The 21,511-nt window shown below is 41.7% G+C and overlaps 1 protein-coding gene across 3 annotated transcripts in view; it reads right to left on the bottom strand.

The window, feature by feature from the left end:
- The window catches only part of WLS (Wnt ligand secretion mediator), a 118,072-nt gene extending 98,946 nt beyond the window's left edge, over window positions 1–19,126 (bottom strand). For all 3 annotated transcript variants that reach the window (XM_081485601.1, XM_081485602.1, XM_081485603.1), the window contains exon 1: window positions 18,764–19,126. In XM_081485601.1, the coding sequence (XP_081341727.1) occupies window positions 18,764–18,869 (106 nt within the window). In that variant the 5' untranslated portion in view covers window positions 18,870–19,126. The remainder of the gene's footprint in view (window positions 1–18,763) is intronic.
- Between the last annotated feature and the right edge of the window lie 2,385 nt (window positions 19,127–21,511).

Below are 21,511 nucleotides of genomic sequence, written 5' to 3'. Positions count from 1 at the left end.
CCATTCTCCCTAGTAAGTCTTTCCTCCTTCCCTAATCTCTAAGAAGTTATACTACAAAGATGGTCAGCTTTGAAAATAGCATACTAAAGAAAGGAAACAAACAGACAAGTCACAAAGGAGTATAAATAGCCAATAAGCATATGGAAATAGGTTCACTCTCACTAGTAACCAAAGAAATGTAAATTAATAGAAACAATACTCTTGGCACATTGGCAAAATTGCTAAAAAAATAAAAGTAATGCCCAGTACTGGCCAAGATTCAGGGATTGGAACGCTCCCAGGATTGACTTATGAGGTATACGGGTGGTTATTATTGATTTCAAAGGGCAAGTGGAGATTATTATCAAAATCTTTCAAAATGAGCATGACTTTTTTTGGCCATGTGGTATGTGGGATCTTAGTTCCCTGACTAGGGATCAAAGTGCAAAGTCTTAACTACTGTACTGCCAGGCAAATTCCTTTTCTTTGTCTTAATTTTTTGGCATGATTTTTGACCTCAGATAAATTCACAGACATGAAATTGCTAAAACAATAATTAAGGGTGTGAATAAAAATTTAACTACAAGGGAGGTTTTCCCAGTATTGCTACTATATAGCCCCCAAAGAGGAAATATCATTAATGTCCGACAGTAGGAGCCATACAGCATCATTTACCAGCTAAGATTAATAAATTAGTTTCACTCTCATCTCAAGGTGCTCCATGGCTCTTTCTGTAAGATTTTCCATAGGGTTCTAAAGACTGAGATTCTGCTCAGGGAAAGGTCAAAACACCTAGACACCTTCAACGGCTAAAATCTGTTGTTCCTTCAAAGATATTTTTTACATATTTGCTTAACAATTGTTTAAGAGAGCAGCTGAGTGTTATATGGGGAAATTAAAGACGATCAACCATAGACGGCATGAACTTGTGCTAAAAGTTCTGAAAGTAATGTTTGGTTAACATACGCAACTTCTACAAAAATTAATTCTCTATATTAAAAAAAAAAAAAAGCTCTTTTTCCATTCTTTATCCTATCATCATATAGCAATTACTCTTCAAATCCTCAGAGTAATTCCATGACAAATGCTGCTGCTAAGTCGCTTGAGTCGTGTCCGACTCTGTGCGACCGCACAGACGGCAGCCCAACAGGCTCCTTCGTCTCTGGGATTCTCCAGGCAAGAATATTCGAGTGGGTTGCCATTGCCTTCTCCAGTGCATTAAAGTGAAAAGTGAAAGTGAAGTCGCTCAGTCATGTCTGACTCTTCGTGACCCCATGGCTGTAGCCTACCAGGCTCCTCCGTCCATGAGGTTTCCCAGGCAAGAGTACTGGAGTGGGTTGCCATTTCCTTCTCCATCCACGACAAACAGATCTCACCAAATCAATCCCTCTCAAACAAAACCAACCACAAACACACCTATTCTCCATTTCAGTTTCCATAACTTAAAAAATGTGAATATTCCTGGTAGACTGGCCTGTCTCAGAGTGTTATTGGTAAGATCAAATGCGATAACTCCTATGAAAGTGTGAAGGCTAAAAGCACTGTACAAATACGAGGTATTAGGAGTATGAATTCATCAGAGGTTTAACATGCACTTAACAAAACATCTCTGAGTCCCTATCTAGTCATTGGCTCTGCATAGCCTTCACATTCTCTTCCCACAGTCGTTTCTGAAAACCAGACGTTGGTCTGCAGTTTCCTTGCAACAAAAGGACAGGGCCCTCTCCACTTTCAAATTGAAAGAGGGATTATAAAAGTGTGGTGTTCCATGCTGTTGAAACTTAAGATAATTAAGTAATGGAGAGAAATGTCAAAGATAATGCAAAAGGCAGACAGACATGCCTGGTTTAGACTGGAGCCTGAAATGGAAAAAGGCAGCAGCATAAATGAGTAGAGGGTTAAGGGTTTTCATACTATCTCATTCAAGCCACAGAAATTAACAATCCTAAAAGATATAAACTTGAGAGTTTGAGAGTGAGAATTCTTTGAGAACTAGCACCCAGTACTACTCTTAGTAATTTAGTGATATTTTATAGCACTTCAAGTATCTTCCCAAAGGAAAGCAAAAAAAAAAAAAGTTGTTTCTTGGTAAGGCTGTGCCTCTATACTATAGACTTAGTGTTTTTTCTACACTCTCTTTATCATTTTTGAAGAATGATTAAAGTTTAAATAAAAAATGGATGGGTCAATAATAAGAATACTGAAGTTCTCAAATGCCCTTCTTTTTAAACCCCCACCCCAATTACATCCCTCCCTTGAGGATATTTACAATCCTCTATGACACATGCTCTGTACCTTCTTGGTTCAAGGAAAACACACCTACAGCATTTCAAATTAACTACTGACCCTTACTCTCACACTATAAACAAACCCTTTTCAAAATCTCAATTGCATTGTGTCCACATTGATTAAAGCTTGAAGCCTGGTGACCTCATGTGGTGTTAACTTCTCCCATGCACCAACAGCATTCTGCCTTTCTACTCAATTACCCCCTTTGGTGCCAGAGGATCGCTACCCAATGAACATACACAATGGACTTCTGCTTCATTACACTAACCAACAGCAGGATAGAAATAAGCAGAAGAGGAATAAACAAGCTAATTTATCATGAAGACAGAGCAAGCTTTCACCAGTCGCGCCATGGAAAACTTCAGTGGTTAACAGGAATATCAATAGTCTGGAGGTTATGTTTATGATCTTACAGATTGCAGACAGAGCCAAATGGACCCTCAGTGATTAAAGAATTTTGCAGATTAGCAGGTGTGAACACATGCACGCAAAAACCATGCCTTAAAACTCTGGAGTTCTACATAAGACCTACCAAATAATTATTTGGGGAAGCACAACCCAGGGCTTTGGATAATGTGGACTGACACCCTGGTAATTTGCCCCAAGTGTTCGACCTAACTTGGGGGGCCCCTCTTATTCATCTTTGACAAGGTGGTCAGGAGGGACCCAGCCTCTTTGTGAGAGGGGTCTGGATGCCCCCCCTTCATTAGGCATGGCAAGGACACAGCAGCTGATTGAATTAACAACTTTGGAGGGCTTCAGTCCCAGTTCCCAGACATTAGCACCATCATCCAGAACAAATTAAAAGTCTCACAGCAATTAAGCAGATTTTGAAAATGAATTTCCCATGGTTCAATGGTTCAACAAGCAATCTTGAGTTAAGTATTAGAGAGGAGTTTTAGAAGGAGAGGAGGAACTGACTGCTGAATTTTCAAAGAAAGCACATAATTGGTAGAGGCATAAACAATAAACTTCTGAGCCTCTGCTAACTAGGCTTTTACATTTCTTTTATATAAAATTGGAAATAGTCACAGAAGTGTGAAAGAATAAAAAATTAACATAGAACTGTATTAAATGGTGGATTTTAGGAGGATTCTTTTCCTTTTTTCTTTGCTTTTAATTCCTTTAACATCATTGTATTCTTGTTGAAAACAAATAAAATTAGGAGGCAACAAAAATGCATCTTTCTAGTCACTAGAGTTTAATTTCACACAAGCAATCTAAACATGACTCTAGAACCGCCTACTTCTCCCTGGACCAGTGTATCCAGGTTCAGAGCAGGCAGAAAACCTTTTATGAACTCTGAGAGACTTCACACTGGGAGCTCATTCTTGGATTAAAAGAATACTACTACTAATAAAAGAACACGCAGCACAGTCTACGTGCTTACCGTTTGCAAGTTACTACACACACAGTTTTCATTTCACAAATTCTGTCATATAATCCTCACAGCAATGTTATAAAACAAGCACTATTACTCCTATTTTACCCAAGAGATAGATGAGGAAACTCTAACTCAGAGTTTAAATAATTTTTCAAGACCACATAGCCAACAAGGGGTATGTGCCTTGTTAAGAGCCAGGATTTCTATTCAGTCCGTCCAAATTGTTGCTTACATTTAGAATAGCAAACTCCCATTTCCAGTGTGGTTTTACCTGGCCTTTCTAGCAGTAGATAGGTCCATAGTGCATGAACACACATACACAAGTGCCATTAGTTTAGAGGGGAAGGCCTGAATGATGATGTGTGATGACCCACCCAAGGAGGAATTCCTGTGGCCTCTTTCAAGCCTCCGTTTTCTCTTCATCACTCCCCCATCTCTACCCCGGACTCCTGTGCCAGCCTATGTCCCCTCCCCAACACTCCCACCTCTCGGTGAAAGGTAGGTTTGGCTAAGAGAAGTCCAAGTCCAGCTTTTGTGTGGCTTCTCCCTGGTTTTTGCTTTCTTCTCTTTCCGTTTACATCTCCTTCTTAAATCTCTGTTCCCACATCTCCACCTAGCTCCACTGGAAAGTCAATAGGCCCGGGTTCCTGTTTGCCTGCAGGCGCATATTCTGCACAGCATGTTTCAGTACTGTTCCGGAACCTGGAAGAATGTGTGGATGAATTCATTCCCACCCACCAGACCGACAGGCTGAACACAATGGAATGCAGAGGCGGTTATTCGAATGTCTCGCGCTTTCTTGTCAAGGGCAGTTATAAAAGTTAACATCATAAATACATTACTGATCTCTAAGAAGAACCATAAATACATCTGCAAAATTTTAGAAAGGAAACTTTGAAAGATACATTTTCCATCTTTAAGATTTTTAAAAATTAAGCAAATCATATATTTTTTTAAAAAGCTCCTAAAAAACAGCCTTCATGGAACAGAAGAAACATATTTACTTCTTAAGGAAATCACAAAATTCTATTATGGTTCACATTCCCACTTAAATATTCAAAATTCATGCACAAGGTGTGCTCCCTTTTTCCAAGCAAACTTTATCAACTAGTATGGATTGTTCAGTTGCTACGTCATGTCTGACTCTGAGACCCCATGGACTACTGCATGCCTGGCTCCAACGTCCTTCATTATCTCCTGGAGTTTGCTCAAACTCATGTCCATTTTGGTTGGTGATGCTATCTAATCATCTCATCCTCCACCACTCTCTTCTCCTTTTGCCTTCAATCTTTCCCAGCATCAGGGTCTTTTCCAATGAGTCAGCTCTTTGCATCAGTGGCCAAAGTGCTAGAAGTTTAGCTTCAGCATCAGTCCATTCAATGAATATTCAAGGTTGATTTCCTTTAGGACTGACTGGTTTTATCTCCTTGCAGTCCAAGGGACTCTCAAGAGTCTTCTCCAGTACCCCGATTCAAAAGCATCAGTCCTTTGACCAACCAGTATGAATAGCTAGTCACATTCGATTTTCTGCCTTTATGGCCAAATAAAGACCAAATACATAAATCAGACCTAGTAGTATAATCAACGTAACAGTAGGCATGGGTAATGCAACATTCTCCTAGCAGTCTGGAATTTTGGTTCAAACCTTTTCTCCTTGCAACTCCTTTGGGTCCTAGTTTCTACAACTAGCATCGAGGACCTAGCACAGCCAAAAATGGACAAATTTTTTTTTTTTTGGGGGGGTTATAAAAGACTAGCCCAGAAGAGAGTGTTACAAATTTTAGGGCTGATCTTAAAGTTGAAGTATTTGACTGCCTCTTTAACAGGTCCAAAATGCAAGGTGTTTATTTCTTCAAAAAGTATTACTGAGAATCTATACCATACCACCCTGTGAAAGATGAGCAAGATAGATGACATGTTGTCATGTAGCTTATAGTCTTATAGGAATTATATTCTAACTTTATTTTTTCTTTATAATTCCTTATGATACACCATGGTAATTCCAGCTAACGTTTCAGAAGTAGTTAATATTTTATAAGGAAAAGATCATTTTTTCCTTCAAGCTTGACTTTCAAATGTCTTTGTCATTTATGTTCTATCTAGAAGCAAAAACATTTCCCAATGGACAATGACTTCAATTTTATGTAAAACAGATGAACAACTGGGATTTGCTATGCAGCAAGCATGGATGAAATCTCTCTTCCACGCCTTGAGTGATATTCATTTAAAACTCAAGCTACCTGGGCTCATCTATGCTACAAAGAGCCATGAGTACTGGCAAGCATTTTAAAAGGCAAAATTTAAGACTCAAATTAAATCTTAACAAAAACTATCACTAACTGGATCACAAAGTAAGTTAATTGCTCTAGTTCACTAAATGTGCAGATGACATGCTTCTTGAACTGTTGGCTTACATGGATTATGCTAAACGGGAAAGTGATCAAGCAAGGATGATGGGGTTCTAATTTTATGTAATCCACTAAGAGGCAGAAATAAGCTGCCATGAGCCTAACTAGATGTGGGATGACTAAAAAAAACTTTAAAAAGTTAATTTTGTCAACTTCTAATTCAGGGAAATGGCTAATGTATATTGACGAATCGAGCACATATGCACAGGTAACTTACCTCATTTAAACCCACAACCATCTATGAAGGAGACATTTTTAGATGAGAAAGTTGAGGTTCATAACATGCATATGGTTTGTCCAAGTTGGATAATGAACCAGACCACACACACTGAACAACCCTAAAACTGCATGCCATTAGTTAGAAAATCTGATTATTTGAATGCAAGGATCACTAAGTCTATCATTGAACAGAAACATATGGAAAACCCTGAGCTAACACCCTGCTATTTTTTAGTGTGACAATTTCCTAGGAATCTTACAAGCAGCACAAGTCATTAAAGGCAACTTTCAAATTTCTGTACCAGTGCTGCCTGGCAGAGAGAGTTACTCTAACCTGAGATTCACAGAGAGTCAGTGGCTTCCCTGGACAGACTTGGTATCAGTACCTAACCACATCCTGACCTGGAAATGTGATCTTCTCAAATATATACTAGTGCTGATTTTGTTTAAATACCAAGCCTACTGCTCATCCTTCTCCCAAACTATATTTTCTGTTTTTTTTTAACAGGTAGGTGGGGTAGAGAAGAAGTGACATGAAAGAATTTCCTGATATTTATAAAAGAAAAAAGAAAATGCTAATTGAACAGTGACTTTAGTATACTTTTCGTTTAAAAATCTTGGGTGTCTACAAATTATCCTGTTTCTTTCTCTTTCATCACCTATTATCCAGAAACAGCATGTTCTCATAGAGCAGAACTCTGTTCCGTTTGGGCATGTTCAAAGACCAATGCCAGCCAAGGGTTTAACATGGGCTGGCTCATGAGCATGCAAATGCTGTACAGTTAGGAGGAAGGGTGCCTGAAAGGATGTTCAAGTCCCTGGAATTGCCTGACACAGACAAGTCCCTCCCCACCCTACCCACCTCCACCTCACAGTTTTGCAAAAGCTGATCCCTTCTAAGTACAGGTGTGTTCTTTTAAGTGACAGTAAGGCCCCTGGTGCAATCTTTCCAAAGCTTCAGTTAAAATCTTATCTACAACTTCCCATAGCCCAGGCACGCAGAAGCTAAAGTCAGAGCCTATTTCACACAAGCCAGGACTAGCTCAACAGACGAGAGAAAAGAAAGGAATGTGGGGATGGGTCTTTTCTCCACTTGAGGCATTCCATTCTCAGGTGAATTACAACCTAAATGAGAGCAGATAAAATACATAAGAACCCGCAGTAAAAGGAACAGAAAAAAAAGACCTGATCTGCCTTGAGAGAGGGCTGGGTTTCACAAATATGGAACTCAACTTTTTGGCTGTGATCACCTGAAGGCCAGCATGCTAAACACAGACTTAAAAAAAAAAAAATTCATTATAGCTAAATCAGAGGATGCAAAAAACAGTGCTTTGTGACTCTGCTTAATATCAACAAAAATAAAAGAATTTACTCTGTAATACTTGTACCTCTGAAATCACAAAAATACTGTCAGTCACAATGGCATAAGGCCTTCAACATTTTAAGCCCTATTTTGGCAATTTGAATTTTCAATTTTCAATTACGTTCAGAGCGAAGAAATGGCAGAAACAAAGCATGAGCAATTTTGTTGTTTCTTTGGTATGTAAAACAGATCCAAAAAATATAGGGCATGTCACTTCTCCTAAACTCACTACAATTTCAGAATTATGCCTGCCACAAACACCCCCTGAAAGCACAAAAGTTAGTCACAAAATTTTAGACAAGAAGCTTCAGACTGATGAAGTCTTAAAACATGAAAATGGCATTTGGTTGGATTGGTAAGGACCACAGTACACAGATTTTTTTTGTTGTTGTTAATTTTAAATTTACAGTTTCTCAAGCAGGACAAAGGGGATATACCACACTCTCAGAAAGCAAGGAATTTAGCTTGTTTTTAAGTATGTAGTATTCTTTAAAATCCACATAAAACAGCTTAACATTCCATACAATCCTATTGCTTCATAAGAAATTAGCTAAGAATAGTAAGTACACAAAAGCAAGCAGGAGAGGACAGTAAAGTTATTACTATTTTATTTTCAAGGAACAGAAAAGTCAACAGAGCTTTAAGAACCACAAACTGGAATTTTCTGCCCAATAACTCGAAGGTCTCAGACAGAAATCTGATGATTTTCACCCTGCAACTCGGCAGGAGATACATGCTTGGAGTGCTGACCGTCATTAGAATCTGAGTCTAAACCAAGACTCTAATTGTGTAAATGAGCCTCTTCCCTTTCTTGGGACTCTGGTCCCTCCTCAAAGGAAGTGGGACAAGATGTTCTCCAAGGCCCTTTCAACTTTGTAATTTAATAGCAGAAAGTTCCACAGCTCCCACTGAGCCCAAATAATACCAAAGTGGACAGATATTGTGGATCCAAAAAGCTGCACCCATGGCAAGCGTTAAGATCACACAGCTTTAGAGTGGAATCAATTAACATGCACCAGCCTATAACGTAATGAAGCCACTGCAGTGGGGGTGGGAGAGGGTTCTAGGTGTCAAATGATTTGCCTATATCCAGACACCCTGGGAATGCTCCCTTTCTCTTCCTGTGTCCTCCTATTACCTAGCACATGCCTACATCTCTCTGCTGCCAGTGAGTTTCTATGGCAAATCATCCCAACTGTTGTAGACTTAGAAAATGGCATAACTAAGCTCTATTAAAATTGTGTATAAAGGAAAAGTAATAGACCTGGAGCAAAATGTGCATGTTTTAGGACAACAACAGACTCATTCTTTTTCACTAGTTATCTGCAACAATATTATTATATCTACCATCTTGGGAAGGCGCCTTATGAGACATAACAATTATAATGGGAATCCATGTTAGAAAGTAGTTGAACTCTGTATGCCCTTTCAAACCCAAAATGAGTAATGCTTTGGGTTATTTCACTTCCCTCTGTCTAAATTGATCCATGAATCTGGAGGTGTTTGACAAAGTGGTGGTGACTCAAGAAAGAAAAAGAATAGAAAATAAACGACCTCAAGGCTACGTTTTTCCAAATCTAAGAGCAGAGAGGTACAGAGAAAGAAAAGTAGGAGAGACGGATACAGACTTAAGCAGATGTTTTCAGCAAAAAGTCCTCCGAGAATTACATCTCTGTTGGCCCTGGGTCCATGAGAACCCAGAGGGTGCCTTGTCCTCGGGATCGATCCGTGGCTTCCTCACTACAATCATCCATGAAATAGGAGGCCTTTGCCCCACATCACAGTTGAGGGCTGGAGTCAAGAAGCTTCTGTAACTTATTTGAGATCACGGAGACCACAGATGGTCTGCTGCGTTACAGTCAAGTTCATCTCCCCGATATGATGCTGCCCTGACACCAGGCTCTCTCTCTCTGGGAGCAGCTCAGCCCAAAACTAAAAGCAGCAGTTAACTGGCCCCCAGCCAGCTCTCATGAGCTTAACTTTATTAATCTGGGACTGGTGGGGCAGGGAACGGGGAGGGGGGACAGACTGCATCATTCAAGGATCTGTTACCTTCTTCCTAAAGAAAAATCATAATGCCTTGCCAAAACAAATGTAATAACTTGGCCTCTTCTTTCAATCACTTCTGCTTTCTTGGAAATGTGTATTTGTGGATAAAGCCTCTGAGTTAATCCAGGGAATTAACTGGAAGATTAAGAAGGCCCTATAATTCCTGTGGGTCAGTGAAAAAAAAACACCCTTTACCAAGGGATATTAAAAGAATAGAGTAGGAAGAAAAAAGAGGGAGCAGAAATTGCACTTGGAGGCCCAGGATTTAAACAGGCATTGAAGACAGAAACACTAGCTCAGTTCAGGAGAAGTGTGTGGCATCAGAAGTAGATTCTGGAAATCCAGGCATCAACTACGACCCAAAGAGTGTTCTCATGTATTGGTAATTGTTGTCTAGTCACTAAGTGGAGTCCGACTCTTTTGTGACCCCCTGGACTGTAGCCCACCAGGCTCCTCTGTTCATGGTATTTTCCAGGCAAGAATACTGGAGTGGGTTAGCATTTCCTACTCTGGGGGATCTTCCCAACTCAGGGATCAAACCTGTGTCACCTGCTTGGCAGGCAGATTCTTTACCACAGAGCCACCTGGGAAGCCCTCTCATATGTTTACAGAGGCCTTAATTTTCTTTCCTGAGTCCATATTCTACCCCTATCTCTTTTCTCCACATCCACATTCACCTCTCTTGTATTCAACAGTGATATTCAGGACCTACTGTGTATGCTACATCTAGTTGGCATTCAGGTCAGGAACTTCAATGAGTTTTTGATTCCAACTATCAGTCACTGTTGGCTATGTGCAATAATTTATTTTGGCGGGGGGAGCTGCAGTGTAATTATCTCAGGCTCAGAGTCGGACACGACTGACGCGACTTAGCAGCAGCAGCAGCAGCAGCAGCCTTCCTCAGCATGGCTTGCAAGCACTGGTCAACACTTACAATAGCTGTTGAAAAAGGTTAATATGTTTTTGTTGTTGTTGTTCAGTCACCAAGTTGTGTTCAACTCTTTGCGACCCCATGGACTGCAGCACACCAGGCTCCTCTGTCCATGGGATTTTCCAGGCAAGAGTACTGGAGTGGGGTGCCATTGCCTTCTCCAGGCCTCTTACTGACTATCTCTATTAAACCTGAAAAGATCCTGATGTGCTGAAGTGAGAACCTCACATGCATCTGAACTCTGGAGAAAGTACCTGCTGCTCTAAGTTGTTCAGTTCAGTCACTCAGTCGTGTCTGACTCTTTGAGAACCCATGAATCACAGCACGCCAGGCCTCCCTGTCCATCACCAACTCCCAGAGTCTACCCAAACCCATGTCCATCGAGTCGGTGATGCCATCCAGCCATCTCATCCTCTGTCGTCCCCTTCTCCTCCTGCCCCCAATCCCTCCCAGCATCAGGGTCTTTTCCAATGAGTCAACTCTTCGCATAAGGTGGCCAAAGTATTGGAGTTTCATCTTCAACATCAGTCCTTCCAATGAACACCCAGGGCTGATCTCCTTTAGGATGGACTGGTTGGATCTCCTTGCAGTCCAAGGGACTCTCAAGAGTCTTCTCCAACACCACAGTTCAAAAGCATCAATTCTTCGGTGCTCAGCTTTCTTCCCCATCCAACTCTCACATCCATACATGACTACTGGAAAAACCATAGCCAGACCTTTGTTGGCAAAGTAATGTCTCTGCTTTTAAATATGCTATCTGCTGCTGCTGCTGCTAAGTCACTTCAGTTGTGTCCAACTCTGTGCAACCCCATAGACGGCAGCCCACCAGGCTCCCCCGTCCCTGGGATTCTCCAGGCAAGAATACTGGAGTGGGTTGCCATTTCCTTCTCCAGTGCATGAAAGGGAAAAGTGAAAGTGAAGCCACTCAGTCGTGTCTGACTCTTGGCGACCCCTTGGACTGTAGCCTACCAGGCTCCTCCGTCCATGGGATTTTCCAGGCAAGAGTACTGGAGTGAGGTGCCATTGCCTTCTCCAAATATGCTATCTAGGTTGGTCATAACCTTCCTTCCAAGGAGTAAGCGTCTTTTAATTTCATGGCTGAAATAACCATCTGCAGTAATTTTGGAGCCCCAAAAAATAAAGCCTGACACTGTTGCCACTGTTTCCCCATCTATTTGCCATGAAGTGATGGGACCAGATGCCATGATCTTAGTTTTCTGAATGTTGAGCTTTAAGCCAACGTTCACTAAATAAATCAACACATCATGTAAAATGTTTTCCATAGTCATCCAATAAATCTTCAAAAAGGCAACAAATTGTAATTGGCCAAACCCTTCACTACTGGTCAGATGACACTCTGATTATTGCTTTTGCTCCTCTACAAAATTTAATTGTATGTGGAACACGGTAGGGGAGGGAGGGGATGGAGGGGAGGGAGAGTTAGTGTTAAAGGGCTAAAGAACCTTAGGGTTTTGTGTATTCTAAAACAACAGTCCCCAGTGTTTTTGGCACCAGGGACCAGTTTTCATGGAAGACAACTTTTGAACAGAGCCAGGTGGGAGGCGATGGTTTTGGGGTGACTCAAACACATTATACTTATTGTGCACTTTAATTCTATTATTATTACATCTATTCCAACTAAGATCATCAGGCATTAGATCCCAGAAGTTGGGGACCCCTGTTCTAAAACATATCAGCTGCTCTTTTCTGTTATTTATCAATCCTTTTAGATTAGCCCTATAAGGAAAAGGGAAAAATGCAAAACATTTCACTATCAAGTCTGAGAACTTCAGTGCCTCAAGATCCTCCTCTTGATTCCCATCCCTGTCTGGACACTCTTTCTGGGAAATATCCACATATGGAACACCTGTCTGTTCTACTGCACCACCATTATACCACCTCCAAGAAAACACAAGACCAATGAAACAGACATGATCATTTCATGTCTCGATGCTCTCTGTCTCCCATCATCTCTTAGAGTCTCTATCAAAACTGAGAGCAGTAAATCTTTCAATAGAGAAAATCTATCAGCATTTTTTCCAAAGAACAAAATGTACCTATTCAAGGTATCAGCATGCAAGTCTCTGGTTTAAAACGCCCTCATTATTAGGCATGGGTGTACATAAACAAAAATCATCCTTTGGGGAAACTGAATTTTCAACTTTCACTATGAAGCTCTTCTTTCAATCGCTCTGCTATCCCTGTCAAACCACACCCTCTAAAATCTCTACAACCTCAGTTGACTTATTCTCTCCTCTTCCTTTGAAAAAGCCTAGACCCCTATAACTGTTTAAATATGTTAAAACCACTAACTAGAGAAAATAAAATCAAGTAATTTTCCTTAAGGTAGTAGAACTCGAACACCTTGTGGCTAATGAACTTGCCTATCAGCCATCTAGATGATTCATAGAATTATAGGGGCTGGTTAGAACCTGAAGGAATTAGATGGGCTGGCATATGTAGACTTCCCAGAAGTTGTCCTCCTTTAGCTTGGCAAGGCTCTGCTTTATTAAGTACAGCTGGACTCCATTTCACTTATCATTAGAGTTGATTTTTTTTTCATTTAACATGTTACCCAATGGTTAAAAATGGGAAATTATTTGTATTTGCATGCCTGCATTCAAATCATTTCTATTTAGCCCGAGAAGTCAAGGCTTTGGCAGGTGGGCGCAGGAGCACCTAATGGTTGATTATTCTGGATTGACTGGATCCAATCGTAGCTTTGACCCTGACTAGCTATTAATAGGCAGCCTTGACCAATTTTACTAGACCTCTCTGTATCTCAGTTTACTTATGTATAAAATGAGTACAACAGCATCAATATGGCAAGCTTTCTTGGATCAAATTAAATAAAGCCTGGTACACAGTGCACATTTAACACACATTAAATTATCTATATTGTTAATATATTTATGTCAAATGAAATATTAATACAGCTATTTGATGACATAATTAACAAGGCTTCTCATTTCACATACTCTCAAATTCTCCGTAAATGAGTGAGAACTATCATCATGTTAGAAACCTCATTGTAGGAAATATTTTGCTAGTGAACCTGGATTAAGAGCGACTCTTTTCTACCTCTGGCTCCCCTATGTTACTCAGGCTTCAAATCTAGTCTTTTCTAAGCACCAGTCAGCATTGTAGTCCTATCCTAGGTACACATTAGGCTCTAACCAATATTTCGCACACTAGGCAGGTACCATTCATGAACTCTTAGCAAAGGACTTTCATATAATTTCAAATTCTAAATCTCCATAGAAACATCTTTATGAGGAAGATAAGGTTAAAATCTTTCCTCGGTCTACATGGATTTAAAAAAAATCTTTTTAAAGGCCACATTATTGCAAAATGTCAACCAGCTAGGAAAGACTTTGAGTCTAGGTCTGGGTTCCAAGCAGGGAACTTGAAAATCTTACAAAGCCACACTATTATCTCAAGGAAATGTTTCTTACTCTGAAAAAGAAAAAGGGAAAGTTCCAATCGAAGGCTAGACAGCCTGTACTAAATGATTAGATGAAAGCATGATCAGGGATTGTTAGCACTAGCATTGATTTTGTTGCAATAACCAAGGAGACAGCTTAGTTTTTTAAAAGTTAAATAATGTAATTTCAATCTACAAAAGATTTTCCACTCTTTACAGAAGAATTTCTGAAGTTGCACAGTACTTCTACCAATCATATTAGATACTCTGGTAGTTAACCAAAAAAAATTGACATAGCTTAGTCAAATATGAAATGTTACAAAAATAAAAAGCAGAATCAAATACAGAAAAATGTGGAGTAACATCAACCAAAAGTCAGTTCATTAGTTCTTTTCTCAACAGATACCCAAACACTCAGGACTGCCAAGTATTGCATTATTAATATATGCTAAAATAAATACCACACAAGCTTAAAACCTAATACACTGAGAAACAAACCCTTATACACTTTGCATAACTGTAATTTTATTTAATTTCTTAAAATCCTGCCACTTTCCAATAAATGACAGTAGCAGAAACAAAAACTATTCGTATGAATGGACCATAATCAAAACCATTCACAGTACCTATTCAAACAATAATAGCATAAAAACATGGGCTAGCTCTTAGAAAAGCAGTAATAAGTCCGTGTTAAAACTGAGAAAACTGATATGTGTGTATACGTATGTACATCATACATATATACACACATAATAGTCTCAGCAATAAAAAACAATGAAAGATTGTTCACATAGTAAGCCTCTGAAAGAAAGTAGTCTTTCCTAAAGAAATAATAATGGTCAGTTTGTTGATATTTATTTGGGTTTAAGTTTGGAATATTCCCATTTATGGGTACGCTTAAAACAATGCAATAATTTTCTATTCACCCAATCCTGATCTTTTATACTCTTACCAGTCTTTAGAACAGGTGGGAATGGTGACCCGCTTTTCCAACCATTATATCCCCCAGACATGACTAATTTGAAGCTGAGCAAATTGCACATAATAGACCAGGGAATCAAGTTCATGATTTTTAGTCGGCTGCACTCTTGTTTCAGGGAACATGGTCTCCTTCCCCTCCCCCCTTCCACCACCCTGCAGCTGCTTCTCCAGGAACAAAATTCACCAAACGTGAAATCAAAGGAAAGTTATTTTTTAAATTTTCTGCAGGCTTATTTTTAAGAAGGCTAAAGATTAAGCTATATCTTTAAAAATATTTTCTTTTCCTTCAGGGGTTCTTACATTTTTAAATGAATTCTAAATACAAAATAAGTTACCACTTAGGAAACCTTCTCAATACATAAAAAAATAATCAAATGCATGATTTTATAAAGGCTCAAAGTTTGTACAAAAGCATGGCATGGCATAATTCAGCGAATTCTTAAGCATCTCAAATTCTACCATATAAGATATTGCTTCCCAGAGCCTTCTTGCAAAGTCCCATTAAAGGTTTAGCAGTATATAGACCTTGGCACAAAACAAACAAACAAAACAAGTACAAAAACAAACAAACCAAAATAAAAAACCTCGGTTCTAAGAAAGTTGTTGGGAATAGGGGAAGATACCTCTTATTTCCTTTTTACCTAGTGTTTAAATTTTCACCCATCAATTCTAGAAAGCTATAACCAAACACTGGTCTCAATGTCATATAAAACTCTCAAATGCACTGAGAAATTCATACAATTTCATAACTGAAGGGAATCTTAAACTTATCAACCTACCAATGAGAAGATTGAAGCCTGTTAGTTAACTGAAAAGGTGCCTCCTCACCAATTTAGGTGCATGGTTTGTCAGTATTGTTTGGGGGTGGTGGTTGTTTTTGTTTTGCGAATATGTATGTGGTGTACTTACACCCTTACAATAAGGAGCTTTGCCATTCAGCTCCTCCCCTTTCTAGGCAGTCATGTTTCTTTTCATCTAGGACAACAGTGATCAAAAAGGAACATTATACCAGAATACCAAGGCCAATTCAAAGTGAAAATTTCACTTTCTCACTTGGCCTCTGCAAATGAATTAGAAAGACACTGCATAACCAAGACACCTGACTTCCTACCAATCAATAGGGTTGAGCAGTGAAGGAGCTCTCCTTTTACTGGGGAGGGTGGAAGCAAAGGTTTCTGGACTTAAACTTTCCACTGCTCCTTTAGCTACTGATTCCACTCATCCACTTTCTTGAAGTTCCATCCTTTGCTTAGTTTCACCTGCCTTTCAGTTTGCTGGGAAAACATATAACTTACCTTTTGTTGATATTTATTTCCCATATTTGGGTCTTGGAGCATACCTAAGCTCTTAGATTTAACAGCAAAAAAAAAAAAAAAAGTCAGTCTCTTAAGTGGTTGAGATAAAGGCTAAACCACTATTCAAAGTGTTTACAGTGAAATGGATCTGATCTTTTCAGCCTTCAGGCCAGAACTAGGGACACAGAGGAAGGAGGAAAGGTAAGAGGTAAACTTACACAACTTTCCCCAAGAAGTGTTATACAGAGATAGTTGTTTTGTTCAAGGAAAGCTGGGACTAAAGTAGTTCATTTATTGAGGGGAAATCTAGACCTATCACTAGCTTTTTGAGATTGTTAACAGATGCGGTCACTAACCAAGTTCTACTGGAAAAACAACCCTTGGCACAGCTTACCCCAAACAAACTTCTCTTTGAACATACAACCTTTCTGAACCTATGGCAACTCCAGCAGCCACTCGTGAGTGCCCTTGGACCTTCTCCTCCATATTAAGATTCCAGAAATGGTGCCAGTTCCAGAAGGGCTCTAAGAAACCTACAACAGTGGATAATGGGCTAGATCAGCTTTAGAAAAGGAAAAAGAAACACACACCAACAAATACCAGGGCACTGTGTGTAATGGTTCGCTGCTTGTGCAAAAACCTCAAAGAGGATGAAGGTCAGACAGGGATAATAGGCCAATTTAATTCTGAAAGCACAAGGTGCAAGAAATTTTAATTATGGTCTGCCACTGAAATCACACAAGATCCAATGGCATCTAACTGCAACTGCTCATCAAGGGAGACAAGAGGTATAATTGTAACCGCTGCATAATCACTGCGAGGGCACAGGGAAGGCTGCCTTCAGCTCCCAGTAGAGAATGTATTAAGAGCCTCGAAAAATCCAATACAGGGAAACATGGAGATTGCACTTAGCTAAACAGGAGCTCATCGGGGTGGGGTTGAGGGGGCGGTTTCAAGAGTAAAAAAATTAAGCTGTTTGACCCAAACTGAGGATATGAGCTTGGAAAACTCGGAACCTCTTTCTGCTTTGTGGATACGTACACAGAGAAAGGCATGTTCTCCTCTAGAAATTTCTCTCCTTGATAAAGCTTCACTCACTCTCCTTTGTTTAAACTGTTAGCTTGGATGTTACAGTGATTTACAGAACCAGACTCCCCTTCCGTTTGTTCCCATCCAACCCAAGACTGGAGACAAAACGCCACGCACACGACTCGGGGTGCCCAAGCCTGTGCAGCTCTCACAACCACGACGACACTCGCACTACGCGGGCTCTGGAAAAGAGACGCGCGCAGAAAGCCCCTCCGTGGACTCTCCACTCCGCAAAGTTTTACAAATCTGCGAAATAAGGAAGCCAAGCCTTGCATCCGCACCCACGGCGAAGTTGGCGCTGAAGTTTGCGCCGGGACGTCCTGAATCTCGAGGGGGAGGGGAAAGCGACTGTGCGGAGGGGCGGGAGGATGGAGATGGAGACGGAGACACAGAGAGAAGAAGGGAGTTTTCTGAGTGGAAGGTCCATGAAACCATCTTCTTCACCCGGAAGCCTGTTTAGCTCGAGAGATTCGGGCGATACACGCCAGGGGAAGTCTCCCAGGGGGAAGCTGTCACCTGCGGGGTGCTGTGGCGGAGGCCGCCCTCCGAGGCGCCAGGGCAAGACCTGGGGCTCCAGACTCACAGGCTCTCGGGGCTCTAAGAAATGGGGGAAGGGAGATTCCCGAGAGGCCAAAAGCAACACCTTTCTGATACGCGTTTTCCCTCCGACCTCTCCAACTTCCCGCGGCGCTGGCCGAGGACTTTCTCCCACCGAACCTCACCCCATCCAAGCTCCCAGCCCAGATTCGGACTTTGCCAACGGCCACGGCTGGAGTAGCTTGGGGATGCGGCGAGGAAGCAGAGGGCACGAAGGTCAGGACCCAAAATGCAAACTCTCAACCCCCAGCTGAGACAACCAAAAGCGTTTACACATGCAGAGATCACAGCCCAGTAACAGGGCTCGGGGTTGCGCCGGGCGCAGTTCTCCGACTCTTCAGTTGTTCCTAATAAAGTCGATTACGTTGCCCTCCCGGAGCTGATTGGGAGGGAACCGAGAGGAAAAGCGGGGAACGCGGGAACAAGCCGGGGGAGCAGCAATCAAGTTTGTAACCCAGCGCTTCCTCGCGCGATCCGTCGCCATGCTTAAGATTCCCACCCCCGCCACCCCCCTCTTTTCCTTTCAAGTGGATACTGAAACTAGGCCAAAACTTTTTCCCCTCCTTTTCTCTTAGCCACTAGACTGGATTGTGCCCCACGGAGCCCCATGGAGCTCTGCTTTCTTAAGCACAATAGCCGGACTAATTAGATCATAGAAGCAAGGCAGTGATACTGTAACAAGTAGCCCGAGAGGCAAAGAGGGAAGGGGCCCGAAAAGAGAGAAAGGGGGAAAAGTTTGCAGCTCTCGCACTTACCAATCAAGCCTCCCACCAGAAAGGCGATGATTTGGAACACAAGCAGAATCCCACCAACAATGCACAGCTTCTTGGTGCTCATGTTTTCTATAATTGCCCCAGCCATTTTTGCGCCCCCCTTTTTCTTTTCTCCTTGAAATAAATGTTTTAGGGTGTGCTTTTTGCTCCCTCTCCTCTCACGCTCCCTTCTCCCTCGCCTCCTTTCCAGGCGCTGCAAAACTTCAGGGGTACGGGAGCGCGGCGAGGATGGGACCGGGACGAAAGGCGCCCGCACGGATTCCCCCGGCGCAGCCGGCTCGGGCTCCCCCAATGCCCGGAGCTGTGATTGTGGCCGCTCCGCCGCCTGTGGACGCTTAAAGGAGCAGGGAAGCGATCACATGACGCCGCCTCCCTCCCTTTCTTCCTCCCTCCCTCTCGCGCTTCCTCCCTCCCTCCCTCCCTCTCTTCCTCTCCCCCTTGCCCGCCCGTGCGGGGCTCGGAGCTCCGGCGGGTGCCGGGGTCCCGCTCCCGGTCTGGCAGGCAGCCTGTCCCGCCAGGAGATGGTATCGTTGAGGGGGCTGATGTTGTTGTTTAGTGGGTTCCCCCTACTCCTCTTCCCACACGTTTCCTCTTTTGGTGCGAGATTTAAATCACCCGTGGGCAGCTTTGCAGACCTTTAACTTACGCGTTGACTTTAGGAAATGGTCCCCGCCCCCAACTGCTAGAACTCTCTTTAGGAAAGAGGAGAATTTTTTAAAGGGACCCAATAGATGCTTAAGTCAAAGCACGGAGATGAGGAATAAAGTCTCAGCTGGGCTTCCTTCTGCCAGATCCCAGCCTCGTTATTGGGCAAATACTCAGCAAAATACCCCCGCTGCACCCCTTGAAGAACACTGCGCTCCAGCCAAATCAGGCCACTGTTCATTACCACATTATCCCCTCAACTCCATAGGTTTTCCAGAGCCTTAACTCTGGCTCTTGCCCTAAAAGAATACATTTTACCCCATCGGAGTTTTAAACCTCATTTAAAAAGCAACTCATCTGAAAAATCTTGTTTATTTTCTAAACCACCTCCTTTTGATATCTTAAGGCACTAAGCCCTTACAATTCCTGTGTTTACGTTCTTACCTCCTATTGCAAGGACTTGTGTGTACACGTTTGCCTCCACCATTGAGCTGTAAATTCCTGGGGATAGGGACCGAGTGCTATTCATCTTTGTACCCCCCGTGGTGCTTAACAAAATTCTAGCTCTAGTAGGTCCTCTGTAAACTTTTGTGGAATGAATAAATAAGTGAATATGAAAGCAAACCCACAGTGTGCATTTCAAAAGCCTGGGATCTTATTTGACTTAGAGGGAACACATATTAAGTTACAATGTTTGCCTTTTTTGTGTGTGTGTAAGGATATATTTATATTTATGCTTAACTTTCAGGGGGAAAGTCAAGTGGGACCCTAGAGATTCCCTGCTCCATCAAGCCTAAATTCCTGGGCCTGGTTGTTCCATGTTTCATCAACTGGCCACTTGGCCGGTATAACTCATACTGCCCAATAGACCCTTGGTTTGGTAACACCCTATTCCCACACATACACCGTTTCCACCACCCACCACCACTTACACACCTAGTTTCTTGATACTCCCCTCCAGCTACACCCTCTTTATGCCAAGGGAATATCCCAAGCCCTGTCTCCTCTCCTCTGTTTCTGATTTTTCATTGCCCTTGTAGAAGATGCCATGCAGGTTACACTTAATAGAAGTGTTCATTTCTACCCTCCAGCTAGACTAGGCAGTCACTCCTTAAGGACAGGTGCCAAACTGTATGCATATATATATTATATATGTATAATATATATATTCCATCTCCTTGAAGTCTAACAGTTTTTAACAGTTCTGGGGATACAGTTGCTATTTATTTTTTCTTTCCTTTAACCCTTTTGGACTTCCCTGATGGCTCAGACGGTAAAGCATCTGCCTACAATGTGGGAGACCCGGGTTCAATCCCTGGGTCGGGAAGATCTCCTGGAGAAGGAAATGGCAACCCACTCCAGTATTCTTGCCTGGAAAATCTCACGGACAGAGGAGCCCGGTGGGCTATAGTCCAAGGGGTCGGACGGAGGAGCCCGGTGGGCTACAGTCCAAGGGGTTGCAAAGAGTTGGACATGACTGAGCGACTTCACCTTCCTTTAACCCTTTAATCAATAGGCACACACTTAATATGTCCTAAGCTTTCTTTTCTAAGTACTTGAGGGCACCAAGATATGAAGACACTTGCCCTTGTCCTGGAGGAGCCCTAGTCTAGCTGTTATTCACTAAACAGTGATTAACAATCTTTAAAGAGCACCAGATCAAATGGCAAATAGGCAGAAGAGGACAGAATTGTGGTTAACAGTTTGACTGGTACCTAAATATAGATAGACCAGCAGTGGATTATTTGTATTCCTTCTTTACCTTTTCAGAACCTTTTACATCTTTTTTCCCCCCCTCTGTCAGGAGGAGGTTCCAAAGCGTCATATAAAAGAAGTAAGAATGTCCTTTCACCTCTACTGCTAGTTAACTCCCCATTCTGTGTTCTCATTTCAGCAAGCTGCCAACTTCCACACATTTAAATAATACTGCCTTGGGGTTAGAATTTCTTTTTTAATACCAAGGGATATTTCAAAAGTAAGGTTGACAGAATTCAGTATCAAGATTTACTCTCCATTTGATACCACATTTCACTGCTTAAGAAGAAATGGTGTCCAATGCACTTTAAGTATGAATTGGGTCCATTA

Source organism: Giraffa tippelskirchi, chromosome 5 (genome assembly GCF_054371585.1).
Source record: "Giraffa tippelskirchi isolate mGirTip1 chromosome 5, T2T-mGirTip1v1.2.pri, whole genome shotgun sequence".
Classification (NCBI taxonomy): domain Eukaryota; kingdom Metazoa; phylum Chordata; class Mammalia; order Artiodactyla; family Giraffidae; genus Giraffa; species Giraffa tippelskirchi.
The sequence above is the reverse complement of the archived record's forward strand: the minus strand, read 5'-3'. Positions and strand labels throughout refer to the sequence as shown.